Source organism: Anabrus simplex, chromosome 1 (genome assembly GCF_040414725.1).
Source record: "Anabrus simplex isolate iqAnaSimp1 chromosome 1, ASM4041472v1, whole genome shotgun sequence".
Lineage (NCBI taxonomy): Eukaryota > Metazoa > Arthropoda > Insecta > Orthoptera > Tettigoniidae > Anabrus > Anabrus simplex.
Genome location: NC_090265.1, coordinates 456,264,095 through 456,292,064, shown reverse-complemented (window position 1 = coordinate 456,292,064; position 27,970 = coordinate 456,264,095). Strand labels below are relative to the sequence as shown.

The 27,970-nt window shown below is 39.6% G+C and overlaps 1 protein-coding gene across 5 annotated transcripts in view; it reads left to right on the top strand.

The window, feature by feature from the left end:
* The window catches only part of LOC136867282 (serine protease persephone), a 45,669-nt gene extending 18,660 nt beyond the window's left edge, over positions 1 to 27,009 (top strand). For all 5 annotated transcript variants that reach the window (XM_068225014.1, XM_068225012.1, XM_068225010.1 and 2 more), the window contains 3 exons: positions 3,185 to 3,474; positions 25,027 to 25,193; positions 26,660 to 27,009. In XM_068225014.1, coding sequence (XP_068081115.1) covers positions 3,185 to 3,474; positions 25,027 to 25,193; positions 26,660 to 26,842 — 640 coding nt within the window. In that variant the 3' untranslated portion in view covers positions 26,843 to 27,009. The remainder of the gene's footprint in view (positions 1 to 3,184; positions 3,475 to 25,026; positions 25,194 to 26,659) is intronic.
* Positions 27,010 to 27,970: the final 961 nt, after the last annotated feature.

Sequence of the window (27,970 nt, the reverse complement as noted above, 5' to 3'; positions counted from 1 at the left end):
CCCGGCCGGGTCGGGGATTTTAACTTTAATTGGTTAATTCCAATGGCCCGGGGGCTGGGTGTGTGTGGCGTATTCAGCATTAGAAATCATCCTAGGTAGGGCCCCCATCTTCACAGACATGCAGGTCTAATAGGCCGTCTACGAGAAAAAGACCCGCACCAGGCCTCTCCGGAGGCCATACGCCATTATTATTATTATTATTATTATTATTATTATTATTATTATTATTATTATTATTATTATTCCCTTTTCTTTGTGATTGGCCTATTTTGCTGTTGAATATTTAAATTAATTTTCTGTTCGCCTAGTAGTAAGAGCTTTTGCTCCTGTTTTGGTCTGGGTCCTTCTGATCCGACTTTATATTTTGTTGTTTACCTCTGGAATAAAGGCAGTGAGCATCAAGTGTGGTATTTCAGGTACAGGCTCCTAAGCCTTGAATGTTTCTCTTTCCCCTCTGGGAATAAGTCAAGAAGGTCCCTTGATTTCGATATTAGGTTTGTAAAGTCCTGAAGTTGGGAGTTTGTTCTCCCCATGGAGTATTAACTAAACAGATTCTGATCTTGTAAGCATTCAAAGGTATTGAAAATTTGGGAGCTCGTTCTCCCTATGAACAATTTTTTTTTTTCTTTTGCTAGTGGCTTTACGTCACATCGACACAGGGCTGAAAATCTTCAGGGCTGCCAACAGTGGGATTTGAACTCACTGTCTCCCGGATGCAAACTCACAGCCGGGCGCCTCTGACCACATGACCAACTCGCCCGGTCCTTTGAACAATTAAAAGGGTGTCTATTCTTGTAAAGACTAAAAGATTTAAGTACATTTGGGAGCTTATTTCCCCCAGTGACTTCGAATCTCAGTGAGCCGATCGTTATTGTTTTGCAGATGTAAATCCCTTTGTTATTTTGTTATTCTTGAGTTAACAAAAAAGAAATGAAAGAAACAACAAAGATTAGGAAACAGAGTCAAAATTAACATTTTCTCTTGCGGTCATCATCGGCTCTGCCACTTTTTGCTACCTTCTACCGTTGTGGTGGTAATAATAATAATAATAATAATAATAATAATAATAATAATAATAATAATAATTAATAATGAGCATAAGTTCAACAAAATACAACTAAGAGAGTCTAGAAATATTGGGATATCACAAATTTTATTTCAAGAAATCCTTAAACTATTTCATTTAAATACCTTAAAATGTCATCTGCTGAAGTAAGGTTAATATTCAAAATCCTGGGTTTTCAAGGCTTAACCAACAACCATTCAAGTTCAATTAGTAGTGGTGGTGAGCAATGTTTTGAAATGTGTTTCCAGAAAAATGTTTCTCTGTGAGAAAAACTATGATAGTTTCAGGTGAAGTGTGGGCTATCATTTAAAGAAATACTTTATTACAACACTGGCAATAATATAACCTCTATTTGACCAACAAAATATACTGTCATATTCAGAATTTTTTTCATCTATCATAAAAAGCATGGTACTAAAATTAGTTCCAATTTGAGAATAAAATTTTACTTCAGTGATGCTATGGGAACTTGTTAAATCAAAAATATTTATCAGAGAATCATCAATCCATTGGGGGTAGCTGCCCAAAAATGATGAATATTGCAACATTTTTAAAATGAAAATTAATTAAATGTATTTCAATTTCTTATTGTCTTTGTGAATTAATAAGATGAAACATTGTGGATTTTCTCTCTCTAACAAGTATTAAACTATTGTAAACAAAATGAGAGAATGTGCTGAAGACCAATGCTGTATTTTTTCAATATCCAGGATAGGAAATAGCATTTAGTAGCTAAGGAAAGAAACACAACAATATGATTTCATGAAAAATTGGAACAAACTTTGATTCTGGCAATAAATGAATTGCCTGTTTGTAGTGGCCACTCTGGTTACTATGACATGTTGCAAAAGTCAGTCAATGTTATGAATGTTTCCCTTCAAAGAGTGCTCTAGTAAAGCAATAACCAATAAGCAATGTTATTCATCATTAGGTAGTACCTGATTACCTGATTCAAGAACTGGAAAAATCCAAAGAAAAGCAGCTCGATTTGTTCTGGGTGATTTCCGACAAAAGAGTAGCGTTACAAAAATATTGCAAAGTTTGGGTTGGGAGGAATTGAAAGAAGAAGAGCTGCTCGACTAAGTGGTATGTTCCAAGCTGTCAGCGGAGAGATGGCGTGGAATGACATTAGTAGACGAATAAGTTTGAATGGCGTTTATAAAAGTAGGAAAGATCACAATATGAAGATAAAGTTGGAATTCAAGAGGACAAATTGGGCCAAATACTCATTTATAGGAAGGGGAGTTAGGGATTGGAATATCTTACCAAGGGAGACGTTCAATAAATTTCCAATTTCTTTGAAATCATTTAGGAAGAGGCTAGGAAAACAACAGATAGAGAATCTGCCACCTGGTCGACTGCCCTAAATGCAAATCAGTATTGATTGATTGATTGATTGATTGATTGATTGATTGATTGATTGATTGATCGATTGATTGATTGATTGATTTATTGATTGATTGATTGATTGAAGAAGACAATATGTGTTACCCTGAGAATGATATTTGGAAAATCAGTTATTCTTGAAACATTGAACATCTTGGATCAGATAAAATCAGTAGAATAAAAAAATACGTAAACTTGTGCCCTCTTATCATCAAGATGGTGCAGCTCTTATGAGGCATATGCGCAATGGAAGTGAGCTGCATTTACCTTTTTTTTTTTTTTTTTTACCTTTTTAACCATACACCATTTGCTCTGTCATTCTTCAATCTCTGACAGTACAGGAATTGAACCTGGACATCCAAGGACAGCAGCTAATAAAGCTAACTGTTATGTTACAGAGATGGACATAGGAAGATAATCTGATTAATATTTCATTACTTACAATTTCAAACATTACATTACTTCTCTACGAAGGTGGAAACTATCCTTGGATGAGAGATGCAGATCAATTCAGACTCCACCATCGATTATGCTTAAAATGGTTTCATAGCATTTAATTTAAACTCAACAAAATTCCAAGGTGGTGCACGCGCGCACACATACACACACATGGGGCTAGTGACCTTGATGCCCTAAGCCCCTAAAATGAAACAATTGTTGCATGAAATTATACTTTAATTTAATTCTCAGGATCTTAGTGCAGACTAATGTCTTTTGTTGTTTTGTTTACAGGAGCACTCTTCGAGTATATTTAGGAGGATTGCGCTATCCAGCAGACGCCGATAGTATTGATATAAACAAAATTAAGAAGATGGAAAGCATACAAATCCATCAAGTCTCAGATGTAATAATACATCCAGAGTTTAAAACTGAACCTGAACAATATAATGACATTGCATTATTGATGTTAAAAGAGTCAGTGAACTATACAAATGATGTTTTACCTGCTTGCCTTTATGACAAAGATGTTCGTAAAGGAACTGTTCTGACAGCAACAGGATGGGGAGTTACTGACCCTGCTGGTGAGTACCACCTGTTATTTTAAAGAAACTTATGTATTCCATAAGGATGAGATTGAGAATAGACCACATATGAGTTGCACAGACTGTGACCACCTTCAGATCAGCCACACATACATATACAAAAGCAAAGCAAAGTCATCTCCGTACAGGCCCTTGGAGGGATGGAAGGTAAAGACTTCCACTATCCGCAACCTTGGCACTTGTGAGGTAGAGTGGTTAGCTTTACGCCCGGCCACCTTTGCCCCCAGGAATTAACCTGGTATTCATTTTTTGTGTAGGCTGAGTGAACCTCAGGACCATATGCACCTCCGGAAGTGGAAATCTATTTTCTTAAATTTTACGACTTCCTGACGGGGATTCGAACCCACGTCCTTCTGGGCGAACCGAGTTCACCTTTACTGCCTTGTCCAGGCAGCCCCTACATACATATACAGAGTGATTCAAAAGTCTGCCACCATAGTACAACACTGATACTACCAGTGTAGATAGTGAAAAATGGAAAGTGGAGAAGTTGCTGAAAACATGTGGTTGTTCATTCTATTAATAATAATAATAATTCTTTTACATCCCACTAACTACTTTCATGGTTTTTGGAGATTCCAAGGTGCTGGAATTTAGCCCTGCAGGAGTTATTTCACGTGGCAGTAAATCTCCCAAAACGAGGCTGACGTATTTGAGCACCTGCAAATACCACCGGACTGAGTCAGGATCGAACCTGCCAAGTTGGGGTCAGAAGACCAGCGCCTCAACTGTCTAGGCCACTCGGTCCAGCATTTATTTATTCTATCAATGTGCTTGAAAACAAGCTCATATAAAATTGTCTGCTTCATATCCAGCTCTCCCCCATGCAACAACTGAGACCACAAATAAACAAAAATCCACAAAAGAAAATAAGGCTACATTACTCAACATACACTATGCCATAGGAGGTATGGACAAACCTAGGATGGGTGATGTGCATGTGCACACATTTTGTGCCAGAACTTCATGGACCGAGCTCGATAGCTGCAGTCGCTTAAGTGCGGCCAGTATCCAGTAATCGGGAGATAGTGGGTTCGAGCCCCACTGTCGGCAGCCCTGAAGATGGTTTTCCGTGGTTTCCCATTTTCACACCAGGCAAATGCATGGGCTGTACTTTAATTAAGGCCACGGCTGCTTCCTTCCACTTCCTAGACCTTTCCTATCCCATCGTCGACATAAGACATATATGTGTCGGTGCGACGTTAGGCAAAATAGCACACACACAAAAAAAAGAACTTCATGGTGAAGACGTTCTGTTCAGCCATGAGGTCTGTTCCCATTTAAATAGGAGAGTAAATAGCCATAAAATTGTGTTCTTGAAGGACGAAAACCCTTATCTAACAGTAGAGGTACGTCATTAGATGGACCTGTCCGGCTCCATGGCTAAATAGTTGCTGGCCTTTGGTCACAGGGGTCCCGGGTTCGATTCCCGGAAGGGTCGGCAATTTTAACCATAATTGGTTAATTTCACTGCCACGGGGGATGCGTGTATGTGTTGTCATCATTTCATCCTCGTCATGACGTGCAAGTCGCCTACGGTCGTCAAATCAAAAGACCCGCATTTGGCGAGCCGAACTTGTCCTCGGACACTCCCAGCACTAAAAGTCATACGCCATTTCATTTCACTTTTTTCATTAGATGGACCCACTTCTCCTTATTCATGCCCATGGTATTAACTGATACTGTTACAGGGCATCTTTTGCCTTTTTCTGTCAGTAACTGAAGCATAGAGAGAGTCTCATTTGAGCATGTTTTCAAGTACTGGTACATTAGAGTAGAATAAATACTTTCCCCTCATTCCATTTCTCAGTATCTGCATTAAAAGCAGTGTTATTCTAAGGTGCTGAAGTTTTGATTGCTTTGTTTAGTAGTACCGGTAACAAAAATTAAAAATATAGTAAAGCAAACACTATTGCACACAGATAGTATCAGCTTGCCTTTAGGAACAATATGTTAGGAAGAGCTTAATATTCGATACTCAAATGTTAGGGAATATATTGAACTATTTTATAAAAACAATTAACAGTAGCTTAGTATCTGATACTTAAATGTTAAGGAATAAACTGAATTATTTCATAAAAACAATGAATACTAGTATGTTACAGATAAGGACCCCTCAATTATGGTATTAGAATATTCACTAAATTATCTGACAAAATAAAGCACACTGAAAGTTATGCTCATTATAAATCAACAGTGAAGAATTATCTGATGAAATGCTGTTTCTACACAATTGATGAATGTCTTTGTTAATAAAGTACAAAGTAAACTACAGTATTTAACTGTACTAGCTGTAGCACCTGTCGTTGACGGGACAATCATATAGCATGTGCAAAGTTCAAAGTTATCTAGCTCCCCAGATACTTTCCGACAATATTCAAACCCAATATTCTTTTCGACTTCCTAATTCTTCTTCCCAAATTCAATTTTCCATGCCTTACACAATTCCTACCCACGTTTTCTACCTCCAATAACCCATCCTCCTTACCCACCCTAAACTACCCCTCCTTTATTTCCCTATCCTATCCTTTCCCATCTTAACTTCTAATTCTTTTTATGTTCTCTTATCTACAAATCCTCCTCTTTATTATCTTATCCTATCTTTTCTTTTCACCTCTCCTCTCGGAAAAAATCCATTTTCTGAATTGAACTTTATACTGTACTAGCGAATGTACCCGTGCTTCGCTACGGTATTCTACATTGTATTCGGTTATCGAAGTAAATAGTGTACATGCAGTAAATAAGATTGTTTTAAAATTGCATGTCTCTTAGCGTTATCCGAGAAAGAGCATGGGGAGTTCCCCGTACATTGTTTCCAATGTAAAGTGTTTGTTACGGATTTGTGATATAACGGCAGGCTCACTTGCCTACTACCATTCACAATCGAGTTGGGATGATTACGTTATAATTGCAGGCCCCATTGCCTACTACGCGGACAGAATCGATTTGGGGAGTTTTCGTTAATATGGCAGCCCCCTTTCCTACTTCCAGACAGATTACAGTTGAGGAGTTTCTATTATAATGGCAGGCAATTACCCTACTATCACTCGAAATTGAGTTGTGCAGTTATCATTATAATGCCAGGCCCATTTTCCTACTGCCAGCCAGCTTACTGCCAGTCACACCAAGTTGGTGAGTTTCCATCAAAATAGCAGGCCACTATGCCTAATGCCAGTCACATTTTAGATGAGGACATTTCTTTATAATGATAGGCACCCTTGCCTACTGCCAAACACAATCGGGTAGGGGAGTTTTAAACAAAACTGCATGCTCACTTGCCTTCTGCAAGTCAAATCGAGAAGGGAACTATTCATTACAATTGTAGGCTTTCCTTACTAATGACAGTTACACAGGAGTTGGAGAAGGAACCCTTTCCTACTGCCAGTCAAAGTCGGTGTGGGGAGTACTGATTACATTATCATACCCACCCTTTCTCGATCGCTAAAAATCGGCATCAGTGAATATATATAGATCGACATACGAAAGTATATGCGTGTTTACAATATTGAAGACCTTCATTTACAGATTAACTGCTACTAAACGTACGTCATATCGACAAAGGATTATACCATAAGACACGCCGGATTTAGTGGCCTAACTGGCTGGTCCTATGATATGTCATCTATTCTTGGGTCAGATTGAGTTAGAAACGTGGAACAGGGTAAAGGTTTTGTAAGATTATCTCACATTACATTACTTTTCGGATACATACATAGCATTTGGCTCACATATGGCTACTGGGTGGGCCAATTTTCGTGAAGAGTTTAATGATTCTGTATTTCATATAAGTAATTGAAAGTATGAATTATGCATGTGAAAATTCCAAATTGACTTAACATCGATTAAAGAGAAAAATCAAACGTAAAAGGGATACAGATACGGCAAAAAGTCTTAAGACCACGGTTGTAGATCATTCCAAATTGAACGGAGATTGTGCAATCCGTTATGTGATAGGAATTTCCGAAGGTGTGCACCATCATTAAAATTGCCTGCATATTTCGATATTCTTCGGGGATAAAAAGTGAAAAATTTGATGATCTAGGATGTTTTCCGTTCGTTACAGGCTAAAACGTATAATTTTGTCAAATTTCAATTATCTTCTTTTTCTTCTGGCAGATTATGGCGCAATTTGGATTTTGGGCGAGGCGGGTAAAAATTAGTACTTTCAGGAAACTAAACCAAAAATTATGGAGATGGTAATTATTACCCCTTAAACGGAAAGCTGTACGAAAATTTCGCCAAAATAGTCAGTGTAGAGGCACACAGTCGTTACGATTTGATTTATATAGATAAGGAAACTGCTCCATGTAAAACACCTTTTGGGCTATGTCCGCTGGACTTAACCTGCAAAAGTGACCATTCATGATATCTCCCTTAGTAATCCTCCTGACGAAAGAATGCACATGAAAAAAAAGGTTTAGAGGTGGAATTCCATCACGTTTGGTCGATTTCCAGTCAGGTTGGTCTTGTTCTGTATATGTTGTGGAGGAGTAAAATCACCATTTCGGTTCCCTATGAACCGCCAGTCCATTCCGGAACATGAAATGTTATTTACGTTTAAAACCTACCTTTGGATAGGTGGATGCTAAATATAAATTTTGGTTCGAATATCTTCAGTAGTTTTCAAATTGTAAGGAGTACGCTTTACACGCACCCGCTCGGGAGTTATGTCCGATGGGACTTGTACAGAAAAACGGTCCGTTAATGATATCTCCCTTATTAATCCTCGTATCGAAATGATGCACATGAGAAAAAAGGTTTAGAAATTATTATCTACCAAGGTAGGTAGATTTCCATTAAGTTTGGTTGTGTATATTTTGTGAAAGTGCAAAATCACTGTTTCGGTTTCGTATAAACCCCCAGTCAATTCAGGGATTTAGAAACAATATTTGCCCTAAAACCTATCAAGGACAGGTGTATTCTAAATATGAGTCTTGGTGGAAATACATCCAGTAGTTTGTAGCACTCGCGTACATACGGCGTAATTAAGGAAGAAATAATACAGTTAAGAAAGTTGAAAGTAATAGAAAATGGATTATAACTGAGGACAGCGGGATAACGACAAATATGTAAATGCCAAGTGAATGTATTGGAAAATCAAATACCCCTCAATAAATTATGCTAGTGTGAGTAATGGATATAATAAAGCGGTAACAGAGGAGAAATTTAGGTCAGTGATTCTTAGGTAAACAAATAATAAGAAGATGACTAATGGTGTTATTACTTAATCTATTCGAGGGCGGTTATAATATCCAACGATATTCCGCCAATATCCCGTAGATAGGCCGATTGACGCCTCTCTTGCCTTCTACCCAAGGAACAACCACGAATTTAAAAGCATGATGAGGAAAATGGCAATACGTTACTTCCCTGCTGGCATGCAGTCAGAGACGTTGCCATGGTAAGAAATAATACAGTTAAGAGAGTTGAAAGTAATAGAAAATGGATTATAACTGAGGACAGCCAGATAACGACAAATATGTAAATGCCAAGTGAATGTATTGGAAAATCAAATGCCCCTCAATAAATTATGCTAGTGTGAGTAATGGATATAATAAAGCGGTAACAGAGGAGAAATTTAGGTCAGTGATTCTTAGGTAAACAAATAATAAGAAGATGACTAATGGTGTTATTACTTAATCTATTCGAGGGCGGTTATAATATCCAACGATATTCCGCCAATATCCCGCAGATAGGCCGATTGACGCCTCTCTTGCCTTCTACCCAAGGAACAACCACGAATTTAAAAGCATGATGAGGAAAATGGCAATACGTTACTTCCCTGCTGGCATGCAGTCAGAGACGTTGCCATGGTAACCTGTAGGTTCGTTGTCGGTCTGTCGGTCACTCAATGCAGAGCATGATACCAGCGGAAAATTGTAAATTTCTCCGTCATGTGAAGAGTAAGGGAAATTATGAACATAACGAAAGTTGTTTATAATGAAGAGACGTTTCACGTACGGTAAACGAAGTTTACAGAAAATCAATAGTATATTCAAAGATTTTAAAATAATGTGCATATAGAAACCTTCCCCGAGATGAGTATACTCTAAATATGAAGATTGGTTGAGATCTATCCAGCCGTTTCGAAGTGATGGTGGAAAAACCATTCAGGTTTTCCTATAAACCCCCCGTCTATTCAAAGATTTTAAAATGATATGCATATGGAAACCTTCCCCGGGATGAGTATACTCTAAATATGAAGTTTGGTTGAGATGTATCCAGCCGTTTCAACGTGATGGTGGAAAAACCATTCTGGTTTTCCTATAAACCCCCCGAGTATTGAAAGATTTTAAAATGATATGCATATCGAAACCATCCTCGGGATGAGTTTACTCTAAATATGAAGTTTGGTTGAGATCTATCCAGCCGTTTCGACGTGATGGTGGAACAGACAAACAGACAAACAGACAGACAAACAGACAAACAGACAAACAAACAGACACGAAACGTAAAAACCACCGATTCGGTCTTGAGTTGACCTAAAACGGATAAATATCTGAAAAATTGGCAAAACAAAAGAAATTACAGACAGCGGACCCCCTACAATTTTATTTATATAGATTACCACTTACAGTTCATATCATTACAACACTCAAATTTACCTTTCTCATACCTTACGCTACCTTAAGCTACCTCAAGTACGACCCGAATTTTTATCTTCAAGAAATAACATGCTATGCATATGCGTTTTTCATTTGTTTCCAATATTGCGCCTTTTACCATTTTTCTCTTCACAGCCGTTTTTAACGTCAACTGTTCCGCATCTTTTAAGAATCTACAAGATCCTATTAACATTGATACATATATCAATTATATTAAATTGTATTACATATATTTTCGCAACTGAAGCATTAGCAGCCTTGATCATTAAGCTATTCACCGAGTTCCGTCGGCATTTAAAAGCACAGTGCCGGACATTGATTAAGCCTATGTTGCGCTGATCTTCAGGAGATAGCATCTCACTTCAATTAAACGACTTGTCTTTGACTTCTACACATTTTTGGGACTTCATATTTATTAAACTGTGTTGTGACTTCGCGCCAGACAGTGTATGCAGGCTGGTTGACTCAACTGTTCACCTCTTCTCGTAAACATTTTGAGGCACAGTGCCGGACATTGCGTGTGCTACTTTTGAAAGGCTTGCGCCGTGCTTCATATAAGTGACTGTTCTTCAATTTCTTCTGGATTTTTTGATTTAAAATCGCACAGTGATAATCCTTATTATCTTATATCACCTCTTCAACTGCTTTTGAAAAACTTATCCTTTAATTTCTTGTTTTCTTATATATTGTTTTTATTTTTAATCGGCTGATGATGACCCAGATTGGTGGTCGAAACCGGTACCGCTGTTTAACCAAATAAGAATGTAACTCTACATTTCTTATTTAATTGTATTGAATAGGTTGAACCATTTTATTTTATTTCTTATTTCAATTTAATATTCACGTATGCTGTTTTATTCAGGACACAGCAATAATCCCATCTATTGGAGATGAGTGGCTGCATAAGAGAGAAATCACATCACAACAATGGTCAATGATATATTATTGCTGATCAGTTTTATGACCTTTCGATATTGTAGTCATTCACATTTAGTTTTCTTTCGACTCTATGATATTAGGGCATCTAATGTAAAGGGAATCATTCCTTCTTTCATGGCTCCCTCTTGTCTTATTCTTCAAGCTATTGTTTCTTTACGTTTTTTTCTCATTTTTAATTATGTTCACAATTTTCTTGTCGATATGGATCGATGACCACGCGATTTTACACCTTAAGACAATCATGACAAAAACCATCGCCAGTAAACATGATTGAACAATATTTCCATGTTAGCAATGCTTGTTGTTGATATGGACTAAGCAACAAAAGTCTATATTCATCATTTCCATTATCATAGTCAGTACAGTAATATTGTATAAGAAATAAATGATCGGATATTGTATTCTCTATAACTTTTATTTTATAGTACTTTTGATGGGGTCAATAAGATACTGTAGGTCTTTAAAAATTGAATTTTAGGTACCTTCCTCTAAACTACCATTTTATCCAGCATAAATAAAATTATTTCTAGCCTAGATTGTGGTCCTTTGTTCCCTGACTTTAATACTGATTTTCATTAAATTATTTTAAGCTATTTTCTCGTGGTTCGGCATTGATATGGAATTAGCACCAAAAATCTATTCATAAATATGTTATCATAGCTGGTATGGGAAAAATGTATAAGACATAAATGATCAGAAATTGAATTCTATATAATTTCAGGTATGTAGTATTTACCAAGAGGACCACTAATAGCATAGATATTTGAGAATCGAATTTTAGGCCTTCCCCTAAGCTTGGTGATGGGCAACGCTCTCGCTCGAGACTGACGTCACAGATCTCGAGACTCTCGCGAGAATCCCGAGACCGATCCTCTTGTAGCGCAAGCTGTACGACGTACCAGTAACTACGACTGTAAACTTGATAGTATATCATTGGCAGTTATTGCGTGAAATAACGTTCTCTTATGAAAACGTGTGAGCCAATACATTTTGTCAAAAACCTGAAAAAGTACGGCAACGCTCTCGAGACCGATTTTCGTGTGCTGCGAGCTGTGCGACGTCCCAGTAACTACGAGTGTAAGCTTGATAGTTTTCATCAGCAGTTCTCACATGGAAACGTGTGTGACGATAAATTTTGTCAAAATCCTATGAAAGCATTGCATGTTAAACTATGTGCTCCTTACCATTAACGAAAGTGAATGCAGAATGCCAGTATCTTAAACTGTTCACGAGTTATGTCAGGTGGACTTCTTTGCTGAATAACCCGTATAATTAATTACGGTAATAATTGTTATTAGGATGTAATCCTACCTGGATGCCTCACAATCGTTGTCGGCAGTGTAGTTTCTTGTGATTCAGACCGGGCCGGAGTGTTCTGTGACGATTCCTCTTCATTGATATTAAGCGTTTGTAAGTGCCGGATCATCCCAGAAGTATTTCTGCCGATGTATTTTACTTCTTTTGAATAAGCAACATAGTGGGCTGTGCTATGTGACATCTCTTAAAAATAACAGACATCCACGACTTACGTTGCGTTTCGGATATCGTCTTCAAGTTGTCGCGTACAATTCGACACAGTTCACATTGCACCGCCATATATCGAAGTACCTACCTAATTATGACGCGATTACTCTATAGCAATTTAGATTGCACATTCCACTCATGTGTAATAGTGGTTGCATATGCAGTAAGGCGCATCTTGCCTCGTCTCGAGTTCGAATAACGCACGCCTCTAGTATCCAGTTATGTGTACATACAGTAGCCGTCAGGCTCTGTACGTAAACCACTCATTCGTGTACCTACCAGTGCATACAATGCCCGAATGCGTATCCTTTATAATTATGTTATATTGCGTCAAAATAGACCTCGGTATAAATGAACGCCCTAGTCGCTTCCTGACACGTATTTACGAAAATAAGAAGGCCCGTGGTTGGCTATTCGCATATTCGGAACAAACAACATTCAGCTCCGACTACCTGCAGGCCTACGACACGCTGCTCGCCGCACATTGTGGGGACAACGCTCTCGAGAAATAATGCCTGCGCTGGTCTCCAGAAATCCTCAGAAATCTCGAGACCTCGTCTCAGACTGCCCATCACTACCTAAGCTACTATTTCACTCAGCATCAATAAAATTATTTATAGCCTCATTAGTGCCTTATTACCCGACTTTAAATACTGACTTTCATTCAATTATCTCCAGCCATTTTCTCGTGACATGCATGCGTAAATACATACATACATGATGGAAAATGAAAAAGTTCATTTCCTTGTTACTGTGAGCACGACCAATACAGAAATACCATTCTTTTAAAATTCTGACCAATGTAAATGAGGGTAATCCCAAAAATAAGGTCTCCTGTTTATTTCTACGATGGTTTATTTTACAGCTTGAACATAAGTATTTTTCTACATAATCACCATTTCGGTCGATGCATTTATGTAGACACTGTGACAGTTTTTGTATGCTCATGTCATACCAGCTCACCGCTATGCTGTTCAGGAAGTCGTGAACGGCGCTTCGGGAAACCTCAGGAACCAAAGTGCAGAGGTCATCCAGGATGATCCGTTGATCTTCACGCATGATTTGCTCAGCCTTCACGACTGTCTCGACGGAAATTGACGGTCTCCCGCTCCTTTGTTCGTTCATCGTGAATTTCAGTCCACCGGCTACAAACTCTCTAAACCACTTCTATTTTTGACATCCATGCACTACTCACCAAACACTTCCATCAATTGGCGATGGATTTCAATCGGTTCAGAACATTTTGCGTTCAAAAACCGAATAACTGCGCGCACTTCGCGGTAACATCCAACGGGAGCTCCATTCTCAACGGCTGCCAAGCTAAGACTGAGAGCCTCAGCGCGGCGTGCGCATGTTTATATGCGAGTGCGGGAAACACTCTTCACAATATCGTGACCAACAGCCATGTGAACAGAGTTCTGTATTTATTAAAAAAAAAGGAGACCTTTTTTTTGGGATTAGCCTCGTATACACTGACTTAGCAAATGTCCTGGGATAGTCACCTAATAGCGTGTGGGGCTTCCTCTGGCCCTGCGAACTGCAGTGAGACGCCGTGGAAGTGAGTCGACAAGTCCCTGGTAGTCCTCTGGATGCAGCTGACACCAAATCGTTTGCAGAGCGGCCGCCAATGCTGGTCTGTTCGTGGGTGCAGGATCCATGGCACGGAGCCTCCGTTCCAGGACATCCCAGATTTCCTCGATATGAACCCTATCGAGGCTCCTGGGTGGCCATGGCAGTCGTTGGACCTCCGCTGCATGTTCCTGGAACCATTCCCGGGCGACGTGGGAGCGATGTGGCGGAGCGTTATCATCTTGAAACACCGCAGAACCGTCTGGGCGCTGGAAGGCCAAAAATGGGTGGAGATGGTCTCCGAGTAGCTCAACATACCGCGTAACATTCAAAGTCTCTCCCAGAATAACTAGGGGGCCCATACCATACCAGGAAAATGCCCCAAGACCATAACAGACACACCAGCGCCCTGGACCACACCTTCGAGGCAGGCGGGATCTATCGCTTCATGTGGTCTGCGCCATAGACGGTGCCTCCCATCGGCATGGTGCAGTTGAAATCGTGATTCGTCTGACCATATCAAGTTACGCCATGGTTCCAGTGTCCATCCCTGGCGACTGGCGACAAATGCGCGTCTTCGTGCCCGATGACGTTGGGTTAACAGTGGCACCCGTGTGCGGCGCCGGCTCCCATACCCTATAGAACCCATGTTCCTACGGATTGTCCACTGGGAGACGTGTCTAGTACGGCCTGTGTTGAATTGAACCGTGATTTGTTGCACGGTTGCCCCTCTGTCACTATTGACAATCCGTCTCAGATGTCCCCGGTCACGGTCATCGAGGGTGGCTGGACGGCCGGTCGTTCATCTGTTGTGGACGGTCACACTCGCATTCAACCATTCACGATACACTCTGAACACGCTTGATCGCGTGAAGCCGAATTCCCGCACCACTTCCGAAATCGTACGTCCCATCCGTTGGGCACCAACCACCATATCCCGTTCGAACGGTGTCAGCTCACGACGACGTTCCATGTTACACCTGTCACATGCACAGCGACTTCTCACAAGGCCTCCTATACAACTGCCGCTGGCACAGGGGGCGTGTGGTGCGCAGACAACACACCTGCGCATCAGTGCTCCGCTATCCCATGACATTTGCTCAGTCAGTGTATATATCGTATGGATCAAATGATCTACATGATTTACAAACAAATATGTACATAATAAATTAAAAATGAACATCAAGACTCTTCAACCAGGAAAGCGTTGGAGCAGATGCTTTCATGAACTCTTCCCAAACACCTGTCCAGCTACTCTGTGGACACTCCCGAAAGATGTGGTTCACCGTCTGTTCTTGAGCTCCGCACTCGCAAGCAGGTGAATCTAGCCATCCCCATTTGTGCAGCGTTGCTTTGCACCTACCATGACCAGTTTGCATGCGGTTTAATTGGTACCACGTAGCTTTTGGTGGATCAGTTCCTGGAACATGCTGGGAAGGATAATCTAATTGGACTGGTTGAGGTGATGAGAAATCTCTTCACTCTTCCTTCCAGACTTTGTTGATGTTGAAAGGCCCTGGCTACTTAATAATATTATCATCCCAGGTAGGCTTCCTGGATTTCAGACGCATGGTTGGTGGATTACTCAGAACTGAGTGAATCACAAGGTATTTGAAGTCAGGACAGTTGTAAGTTTTACAAGTTTGGGCAGCAGCTTGTTGTCTTCTCAGTTGTGGAGGAGGTATACTTGCCGGTACATGCAACCATGGTACAGGGCTTCATCTTAATGGCCCCGTTATGATCCTTAAGGTCTCATTGAGCTGAGTATCCACTGTGTGGACATGAGCACTTCTATACCATACCGGTGCACAGTATTCGGCTACAGAGTAGACTAGTGCAACGCTTGTCATATGAAGAGTATTTGCATCAGCAACCCAAGTTGTGCCGGCCAGTTTGCGAATGATGTTATTTCTGGACTTCAGTTTTTCTGCAGTATTCTCGAGGTGTTTTCTGTAAGTCAGAGTGCGATCCAGAGTAACTCCTAGATATTTGGGGTTAGGATTGTTTCTCTCCCTTTTTCCGCAGAATGTAATGTTCAGCTCTTGTTTGGAGATTCTGCTGTTAAGGTGAAAAGCTGTGACCTCCGTTTATGATGGGTTTGGGCAAAGCCTCCATTGTTTGAAATAGTTTTCAAGTTTTTGTAGATCCTGTGACAAGATTTCTTCTCCTTCCTCAAGATGGTTTATTTTGAATTGCTATGGCAGAGTCATCAGCATAGCAGAACTTACGGGACATTGTTTCTGGTACATCACTTGTATATAGGTTGAAGAACAATGGGGCTAAGACAGATCCTTGAGGGAGGCCATTCTTGATGGTGTACGACTTGCTCATCTTGTCACCTGCAAACGCTCTGAAATAAAGATTCCTTTATATGGTAGATAACAGGGCAGTGAGTCTTCTACATGGTAGTGCTTGTTTTATCTTCAGCATTAATCCATCAGTCAACACTGTATCATATGCAACAGTTAAGTCGATGAAAGCCACGGATATTTTCAATCCTCTTTGGAAACTTTCTTCTATAAAGGATGTTAAAGCTAAGACTTGCTCACAACAGCTTCGTTTTTTCCTGAATCCAGCCTGTTCTGGTGGTATTCTGCTGTCTAATGTGCAGTATATTCTGTTGTAAATGAGGCATTCCAGAATATTTTAGCAAACGGTGAGGAGTGAAATTGGACGGTAGCTTTCTAGGTCATCCACTGGTTTCCCAGACTTAAGAACTGCGATGATATTTGCTATTTTGAACTCTGGTGGTGTTTGTCCATTGGCAAGTATATATGAGAAGAAATTCCTGAGCCCCTTCTTGCCATTACTTCCTAGGTGAGTTATAAATTCTAGAAATATACCATCCAGACCAGCTGCTTTTCCAGATTTCAAAGATCGAATTGCTTGACTGAGTTCAGTACTCGTAAAAGGAAAGGAATAAAAAGGGTTATCACCCAGCTGATCATTGCTTGCTATAAGACTCTCTTGTATGATTTTGTATTGGCAGGCATCTATCAGAACTCCTCCTGTTGTCTTTTTAATGTGTTGTGCGATGGAAGAGGGATTTAGTTCAGTTCGGCAGTGGTGTTGCTGCTCCAAGTTTTCTAAGAAGTGACCAACCTTTGTGACTGGAGTGAGTAAAATCAAGACCTTTTGTTGTGCTATACCAGCGTTCTCTTCTTTGAGTGTTCAAGGATTGTAGAATCTGAATGCCCAAGGCAGGATTTCCATTTTCTTCGTATGCTTTAGCAAGCTGCTCCAATGATTGTTCCAACAAAGTGCCAATAATTCTCTAGTTTAGGTGGAATCCAGCAAAGATGAGAATCAACCTCATGAGAACTTAATCCATTGCGCTTTCTTGAAGTTCCACCTGGGTTTCTGTTTTGTTCTAATTAATGGGACTTGTAAACCAATGGTTAAAATAATTGGATGATGCTGGCTGCGTGAAAAACCTGATAGTAAATATCTTGTGTGAGGTAAAGGTGTATGGTTAGCATGCATTGTTATTAGACAGAGATCAGGATTGGTGTCTTTATGCTATCTAGCATATTTGTAGATGCATGTGTGTAGCAATGTAAATGCGACATCACTGGCATCATTGTATTATTTACTATTTATGAATAAATAATTAAATAATAGTTCAAAACTTGTCCAGCTTCTTGGCTGAATTCTCAGCAGCCCTTTGGTTTAGAGAGCCCCAGCTTAGATTCCAGGCCAGGCTGGGGATTTTAAATGTGTATAGATAATTCTTCTGGCTCAGGGACTGGGTATTTGTGTTCATCTTAATACATTTCTCTTCATCTACACACAGAACATCACACTACCAACTACCACAGAAACATGTAATAGTGAACACATCCATCCGCAAATGCTTGGGTCAGGAAGGGCATCCGGGCGTAATAATATTAAAAACCTATGTTGCAACTGCCCTGATAGAACTTGGGTTACCAAGTGACTACGGCTTAGTCTGAAGGCCTGCAGGTTATGAGGTGCAGCGTGGTCAGAACAACAAATCCTCTTGGCTGTTATTCTTTGCTTTCTAGCCCAGGGCCCCATCTCACCATCAGATAGCTCCTCAATTGTAATCATGAAGGCTGAGTGACCTGGCTGTAATCGAATCTGGGGCCTCCAGGTAAGAAGCAGGTACGCTATCCCTAGACTACTGGCTACAGGGCCAATTCATCCAGCCGTAATACTGGGTCAAATCTATGTCAAATTCCTCATTATTGGAAAAGTCAGTTTGTGGCCAGCAGACCGGATTTTCTCTCAACCAACCAGGGCCCTGCCACCAACAGCATTGTATCAACCTCTTCACAACAGAACATCCACGTGACGGAAGATCTGATGGGTTTTCTTTTCTAGGAACATGTCAACATTTACAACCAATTGACAGTTCCCAAATCTCTTTGATCTGGTTCATCACAAAAGCATCCCATGCTTCACTTCGCTGAATCCCAGCGAGAACAGTCTAAGCATCGGTCCAAAAAATTGCCTTAATATTGGGAATACAATAATCCTTTACAATCGATGCATATAATCTCGTTGCTATAGAAGCTGTTAAAAGTTATAACCTGGGAATGGCCAATCATTTGCCTGATTTTCCAGTTGGTGCAACTTTTGACTTGGCAGCCACCAAGTGAACACTCACTTCACCCTCTTGCTCAACATGCAGGAATACAGCCACTGCATATGATGTCTGACAGGCATCTGAAAAAAAGTGTGAAGTGTCCAGGAGTCACCTGGGCTCTTGCAGTTAGACACCCGACGTGGAATCTTGAGCTAGAAGAGGAACGCCTTCAAGCCAACTTAAGAATTTCATTTTGATCTCTCATTGACTTCTTCCTCCCATGTCAAAACCCTCCCTCCAAATTTGTTGTAGCAACAATTATGGTAATAATGCTACACTACATGTGACACCCACCGGATCAAAAATTGTAAGGGCAGCACTCAAAATAACCTTCTTTGTTATTTTCTCAAGCTAATCGCAAGAAGGTTATATATGTTGATTGCTAGGGAATCGTCGGACTTGTTCCATGAGTCCAAACACATTGGTAGGTCCGGAAACGTCATTACTACCGGTCAACTTCCACCCTCGAAGACAAAATTGCCGTTCCCGTATGACACCTGAAGTTACACCAATAAACTGTTTAGCTTATTCTTCGTCGTCCAAATTGGCAAGGCAATTATCAACATAGAAGCTATGAGTAAGAAGCTCCACAAATGACTTCGGCCACAGTGACTTCCCTTCCTCACACAGTACTAATGCACTTTCAAGGTGAAGTTTGATGCCTGTTTCTGACTGATTGATCTTTGTTGTTTAAAGGGGCCTAACATCGAGGTCATCGGCCCTTAATGGTACAAAATCAGACGAAAAATTAAAAGTCCAAAATCCTCCACTGACCAGAATTCAAAGCATGAGGAAGATCAATGAATGGATTGATATGAATTTAAAATGATCAGTGGATCTGACCCACAGTGCCTCACAGGCATAGAAGCTGGCACAAAACAATAGTAGTACGGACCAAGGGACTGCTTCTATAGTACGATGCTGAATCTATTAGAATATGCTCGTTGTTGAAACGGGTCCAAAATCCAGGTCAATGGCCTTTCATAATGGTATTTATCACTAGACAGTAGAACCATGGTATCTGGCATGTTGCGGTACTAATCAAGAGTAGCGTAGACTCACGGTATTCCACACATTATGATACTACCCACAGGTAATGAAATTTGCACATGTATTACGGACCTAATGTGTTTCGCACATTGCGGCACCCCTGACAGGCAATGCAAACCTATGGTGTTCATCACCTAAGTGTAATAACCACAGGGACTCGTACGTACTATCCCGTGGTGTTCCTCATATAGTGGGTACTAATCATAGGCAAGCCAGAACCATGGGATCCTTCGCCCCATGGTGTCGCTCATATAGTGCTACTAATCACAGGTACTGTAAAAGCCGTCAAGCCCTCGTTTGCTACTAATCACAAACCTATTTGGTACCCAACATAGTGGTACTATGCGCAAGTAAAGGCGACCCATGGTGTTCCCCGCGTGGTGGTAGTAATCACAAGTAGTTTCATGGTTCTAATTTGATCATCCCCTGGTCGCCCCTTTTAGTCGCCTCTTACGACAGGCAGAGGATACCGTGGGTGTATTCTTCGTCTGCGTCCCCCACCCACAGGGGGGATGCATGTTTCCAATAGAAAAGGACTTGGAGAGACTCCAAAAACAACATGACAATGTCTGTATGTCTTGTGATTTCCATTTCTGTCTAACCATAAGAATCTAAAAAAAAAAATCCTCTCTCTCTCTCCTGCTAATGCTGATCTGGAGAAAAGCTCTTCTTATATCTCCAACAACTCCCACATTCTTCAATTGGAAACGTGCCAACACAGAAGGTATCTTCTCGATTAAATTAGGGCCTTTCTCAAGACACTGATTGAGGCTGGGCTGTTTATTTTCTTTAGACGAAGCATTGAACACGGGGCACACTAGTGGTGTTGATCCAGGTTTCACAACATGACGATGAGGCAAATAGTGGCAACGAACATCCATTTCCTGAGGAGGCACTTCTTCTATCACCCCTTCCCTCTTCCAAACATCTAGTACTTCCTGATAAGCATCATAATAACCCTCAGTCTTCAATCTCTTAACAGTAGACTGCAGTCTCTTCAGTGATATTTGGTAATTATCAGGTAGTGGAGGATGGTTCTCAACCCATGGGGGGTGAACTTAAACACTCTTCTTTATTGATTGATACTGTATCAAGGAATGTTGCTGTATAGTAGACTCATCTCAGACCTGCTCGGTTTCTCCGATGGATCACTAATTCCTAAAGTATCTGGAGTCCACAAATCTGTGATGGTGGCTTCTTTGGTCAACATGCTTGATATCATTACTGGGTGTGATATCAGGAACTTTCCCTTTCAATGTCCAACCAAGAATTTTCTCCATTGCTACTAGTCCTGAACTTAGTTGTACCCGTCTACCAGTCCAAAGTTTGCCAGCAAAATCAGCTCAGACTAAAATCTCAATATGTGCCGAAGAGCCAACATCACTTAACTCTCTATCTTGCAAAGCAAGTTCCTGTATCCACGAGCCATCTAAAACAGGAGCAATTTGTCTGCAGATCTTCTGTCGTCCAAGTACATCAAAATGGCAATGGTATGATTTGTCTAATTTAGAAAGGTAAAGTGTGAAAACATTGTGTTGCACCACTTCTGTGGTAGCTCCTCCAAAAAGTGAATGCTGAATTAATTCCTGAGAGCATGGAACATACCCCATTTCAGCAGCAGTGCTGGCCAATATATATGAGCGATGAGATGCTGAATCGATCAAAAGTCTCGCCTTACGCATTTGATCATTACCTCTGACATAAACTACAAGTGTTTGCATTAGAACACTGCAATGGTATGCTACAGCTGCGAGGGCCTCGTCTTTAATAACATTATTATTATTATTATTTTGGATCACTGGCCGAGCAACTTCATTCCCCTTTGCTACATTAATGCAAAAAGTCCCTTTCCAAAAATGGCGCACTTGGGACGATTTTTACATCTCTTAGCTGGGTGCCCAACTCGCAGACAGCAGAAACATGCCCTATTTTTATCCACCACTTGTCTTTCTAATAAAGACAAGTCCTGAGCTTTAATACAATCTTGAGAACTGTGACCAGAAGAACAAACTAAGCATTTCCTCTCCTCTTTATCTAATGTGAATTGCCTCACTGCACCTTTTGCTGTAGGCTTTGTGACTTTTGCTCTAGATTTATCCGCATCCCTGAGACCGAAACCAGCCATTTCCATAGAAATTCTCTGTTCATTTTTGACCTCAGATTTTAAAAAGTACACTAGTTGTTTCAGCCAAGCCTTTCCGGGGTCCTCACCCTCTGTGTTAGCCTCTCATGCATGTGAAACTAGAGATCATTGCCATGGTCGTATAAGTTCTTCAGGCAAACAAGACTCCATGAGAGGAAAAAGCATTGCTTCACACCTATCCGTGGTAACCTTTAAAGTTTCCAGAGCCCTTAAGTAACTTTCAAGCCGGTCATATAACGAGCATAAAGTCATGCCGTAGGATGGGTTACTAGCTTGCAATACAAGCCTAAGCAACTCTCTAACATATACTTCAACTAGTACATCCTCTCTCTCAAAACAGGACTTTAATGCTTCAATAGCCTTAGGGTAGTTCTCAGAAGTAGCGGGATAACTACTGACCACTTCTCTGGCACGAGATCCTTCAGTAGTGGCTTGAATAAGATACTGGAACTTATCCGAAGGATCTAAACTGGTACCTTCATAGATTTTTCCAAACTGGGCCCAAAACTCCAACTAGTCCTTCGGTTCACCACTGATTTTTTTTTTTTTTTTTTTAAGTTCTAGAAGTGGAAGACTATACTTTCTTTGAGTGAATGAGACAAAACTTGGGATACTTTCACTGATAGTATTCTGCTGTTCTCTCTTAACATAGCAGCTACCTTAATCTTCAGGTTATTAAATTTACAAATTATATCATCAGCGGGACTAACCTCTTTCTCTAGGTCATCTTCATTGATATCTTGCTCTAACATGAAATAGAATATCTGCTGGTCCAGTGTGCGCAGTTCTTCATGTTTCCCCTGCAGTAAGTTAAGTTCACTTCAATGACAACAGGATCTGTTTCTTCACTCTCTAAGTTGTTGACTATCTTCTTGTAAATTCACGTATATACACGTTGATGAACCGCACAAACTTTTGTTACCTTATCCATTGCAATTTTAAGCCCTATCCTGTCACGGTCACCAAATGTGGGAAAAAACTACCTTTATTCTCGCTACTAAACACTCTTTAATACTTACAATATCAATATGTATTTATTTTGATTTAGCAGCGTAAAATTATTCGTAGTTTTTCTTTGTAAAACAACAAAAGATCCCAATCTACTCTCGAAAGTACGTTTCTTTGCTTATTTCAAAGTCCTCAAAAACAAATCTAAGGAGTAACAAGAATCAAAGAGGTTACACTAACTGATCTCATACAACACCCTTCTTCTCTTCCAGACTTCCTCTGAAGTTTTCAGTATCCTCTGCTCTTGTCTCCTCCATTGGTGCTTCTCTATCCTATTCCTATACTCTTCTTTGTTGTTGAGCTGTGGCATTTTGGTTGGTGTGCACCTATTTCTCCACTTCTCCTTCCCTTCAACCTTGACCTGCATCTCGGTCCAGTCTTTCCTGAATTCAACAACTCAATTGGTTACCGTATTTCCTTTCATTCTACCTGTTGTCTCCCATACTCTTCTGATTATTCTGTTCACTTCCATCCTAGAAGTATAACATATCCAGCAAATCTTGCTCTTTTGAGTCTCATTTCTTCTGAGATCATCCTCATATTGTGGTACAGTTCATCCATTGACATTTAGTCCCATCTTTCACCTCCCTTTTTCATCCCACTATCTTCCTCAGGATTTTCTCGCATCTTTCTATAGTTGTTCTGCCAATTACTGTATTTCAGAGCTGTCTGTGAATCCTCATCCATTCCTAAACCCCACTTGGGAATCTCCTACTGCACTTTCTATCTGTTTTTCCACTCTTATGAGGAGTAGTTTCAACTGCACTTTGTAGCTGATGTCTAGTAGCGATATCCCTCTGTAATTGTTTGCGTCCCTCTTGTTCCCTATCTTGTGTATTGATACTACGATTACAATCTTCCACCATTTCAGTACGTTTTTGGTCCTCCAGATCTGTGTAATGATCATCGTTAGGTTTATATTGCCTTGTTGTCTTTTTTACTGTATCACCTCTACTGCTATCCCATCACCTCTGGCTGCCTTAATATTCTTCAGGTACCTTATAGCTTGTGCTACTTCATCCCTGAGTCTTTTCTAAGTCCAACCTGAGTTCCAGTTTGTCTTTGGATGGTTGATAGTTCAGTAGGTCATAGAAATACTCTGCCAGTTTTCAAATGTTGTCCTTTGCACTTTCGGCCAGGTTCTCTGCCTTTGTACCCTGTTAGTCTCTTTTTGAGCTTTCCAAAAATATAGTTCTTCCTGAAGTTGTTCTCTATCTCATCTAGTTCCTACTTAAGTCTCTGTCTTCTGGTTTATCTTATTGTTCAGGTTGCCTTCTTTATTCCTTCTACGAAGACCTCCCATTTTTCTGGGTTCTTCCTTGCTGCTCCAGTCTCTCCAGGCTTTTTCCCTGTTTTCTACTGCTTTATAGCAGTCCTTGTTCTATCACTAGTGCTTCTCCTTCTCTTCTTTCCCTCTAAATTTGGCCTGTTTTCCCATGTTTGTCATCATGCCTTCCCAATGAGTGTGTGTTTGGATCCCTTCCTCATACCCCTCCCATTTAGTTTGTCTCAATCTCTCTAGGTGTCCTCAGTTGCTCTATTCGTCTGTGGCAGTTCTGCCCTGTTTGATAACCATCAGCACTTGAATCCGTCCTTGCATTCTTCCTAACTGTGGTGTTCATGGTCTCTTTAGTGCTCGTCTGACTGATGCTACGTAGTCAATCTGGAATTCCCCTATGTTTTTGCATGGGCTTACCCATGCTTTTTCTTGTTCCCTTTGGCCGTGAAATGTGTCGTCATCAATATGTGAACTCTCGGTACAGTTTCATTAATATTTTCCCATTTTTGTTTGTAAATCAAATCACTCACAACCATGAAATCCATATCAGATATAATCCAATATTATGCCATACTTGCCACTGGTCTGTCTCCTATCTATAAGATAAAGTCAATTCTAATTCAATGACTTTCCAGAAATGATGTTCAATATAACTTCTGCTGTTATTACTCCCAAAACATGCAATATTATATTGTCTATCACTACTATTTTGTATTCATGAAGTTCAGCTCCTATGTGCCATAAGCAAACTTATTTCTTACAGTTAAATAAAGCAAATCAGAAATATTATGTTGATGATTTCCAGGATCATTGCCTTCAGAGAATCTAATGACTGTTAAGTTGGTGGAATTTGACATGGATGAATGTAAACGTAATCTAAGCAATGAGGAGAGCTATAAAGGAAAAATTAAATATGGAGTTCTTCCCACAATGCTTTGTGCCTGGGATGAAGGTGGTGGAGATACATGTCGGGTGGGTATTTTGATTATTCTTTCCTTCAGAATCTGGCCTAAATGATTGTTTACAAATATTTCATAACAAAACCTTAAAATGATCAAATATTTTTCTGAATAATGATCTTCAAATGCTTTGTAGTTTGGAATCAGATACTGATTTAACCCTTAATGTGTATTATAATATATTCTTGTAATCCCATTGTGCTCCACCCTCTCCCCACCCCCACCACTTATTCTGGCAGAGTCTTCTAAAAAGTAATGTAGTAAGCAATGAGGAGAGCTATAAAAGAAAAAGAAAATATAGAGTTCTTCCCACAATGCTTTGTGCCTGGGATAAACTACAAACAGTAACAGCAAGAGAGACTGATGATGACTCAAAAATAGCTTAAAGTTTTTGGTTCAGTTTGCAAAAAAAATAAAAAAAAAAAAATAAATAAATAAATAAATAAATAAATAAATAAATAAATAAATAAATAAATAAATAAATAAATTGCTACAACAATTGAAGGTAATTTGTTTGCAATGTGAGAGCTAAAACTATGAGCCATGAATTCCCTGAAAATTTCATGAATACTCTAACTATGAAGAGTTCATCAATCAATATAGATTTGTACAATATTTGGTTTGTCTGGGTACCTATATAGATATAATAATGATATGAAAGAAATAATTATTATTATTTACTGCATTTGCGATTGAAACTTCATGATATACACAGCATGATACTTAATATTAAACATTCAGGGACTTGAGATTTTACATTTCCTGATTTAAAGAGATTTTTCTAACATTTTCTATTAGCAAATGAGCTAATGTTGCCCCCAATAAATATCTTCTGTAAAATTTCACTTTCTAAGCTCATATTAGCTTAATAGTTAGTTAGGTCTGTGGTGGTTCAAAGTCTATTTGTAATTAATTTTAATTTAGATAAAAGAACCTTTATCACTGCTGCTACTAGTCACCATAATTTGTGAATACTTTCTTTCTTTTCCTAAGAGTAGGCCCCTAGGCTGCACCCTAGTTATAGCCTACCCAAAAACCAACCCTGTTTCTGATACATCAGGAACTGTAGTCAGCCTGTAGGAAAAAATTAAATAATAATAATAATAATAATAATAATAATAATAATAATAATAATAATAATAATAATAATAATGAATGCACTGAGGATAGAAACTTCATCAGAATCTGAGGGCAAAATTTTTAACTCCCATGTATAATGTTTTGAACTTACAACAGACATCCACTGGATATGATTTAATTCTACAGCTGACAGAAATTTATACTTCAGTGAAACATTATGAACACCAACTCCATACAATATTAAGAGAGTACTGTTGAGTACTGTTCCTCAATAGTGGTGCATACCAACAAAATAAGGATGCGTAACATGTGAACCTCCTGTTTCCTTCCCCAGATAAACCCGTCCCTTTTTATTTGTTTCCTTTTCACATTTGCCTAATTATTATTTGGTCATTCCAGGGTGACTCCGGAGGACCACTGTCTTTCAAACCAGTGGCTGCAACACAAATTCACAGTATAGTGGGAATAACATCATTTGGTCCTAATCCATGTTCTTCAAATATACCCAGCATATATACTAGAGTATCGAAGTACTTGAATTGGATTGAATGTCTTGTGTGGCCAAATATTACACAACAATAATTACACAAACTTAATACGGTATCCTATTATAAACTTCCTGCCATTTTATTAACAAATCACAGGCATTTAAAGTTAAAAACTTCATGATTGTTCCGTATTGAATAGAGAAATAAGAAGATGTACAATATTATAGGGAAGGATCCACCTTTCAATACTCCGTAGTAAGTTGAACTAAAAAGTAGTTACAACCTGTTTATTGGGACCGGTTTCAACACATTTCAAGTGTCATCATCAGCCAATTAGCGAAGATCTTAAAATAACTAATATATTGAACACAGGCAAAAAATTAACATTGTACCATATCGTAGCAATTCAGTTAATGTTCAAAACACAATAATCACAGTCAAGAGAGTAAACAGAACATCACTATCTTGCGCTGAAAACAAATATAGCTGAAGTTCATAAGCAGATCAAGTATGCACTTATGTAAAGTCGTTGCTAGGCAGGTCTTGTAGGCATTTGTTTCTCCGGCCGAAGAGTAAAAGGTGACGTGAATGAAGTCTTAGGAAAACAGTGTAGGATTTAATTTCATCAAATTCAAAGTGGATATATAGGTTTTAAAATAATTTAAAACGTTAAAAAAGAATAAAGCCAAATAAAAATATATTAAAAAATAGGAAGAAATAATGAAAGAAATACGAGGTTCAACTCGAAACAACTTGCCATAGTAATTGATAAAGAAATGATAAATAGAGAAAGGGGGTGGGGAACGTTTATTAGAGGGTGGTGGTGGTGGTTATTGTTATTAGAGGAAAAACAATTGGGCAACAATCCTTTACATAACACGAATTTGAGGAAAAAAGAGGAAGAGAACAGACACTTCGAAAAATGAAGATATCGGTTAAAGGAAGACAAGGGCCACGAAGGGCGTGAAAATGAAAGACTCCCTAGCCCTCGCAAACCTAATAGCATCGGGGTCGGAAAAGAACAAGAGTTGACCAACGGAGGTCGGACAGGATAGATGAAAGTGAGGAGCCTGGCACAAGTAAGTGGAAGCAATGCCAGGACTCGGCTAAGGGCCCCGTGGTCGCCAACCCACGCTCCGAAGTTCAGAGCCCCTCTAATAACAATAACCACCACCACCACCATCACCACCCTCTAATAAACGTTCCCCACCCCCTTTCTCTA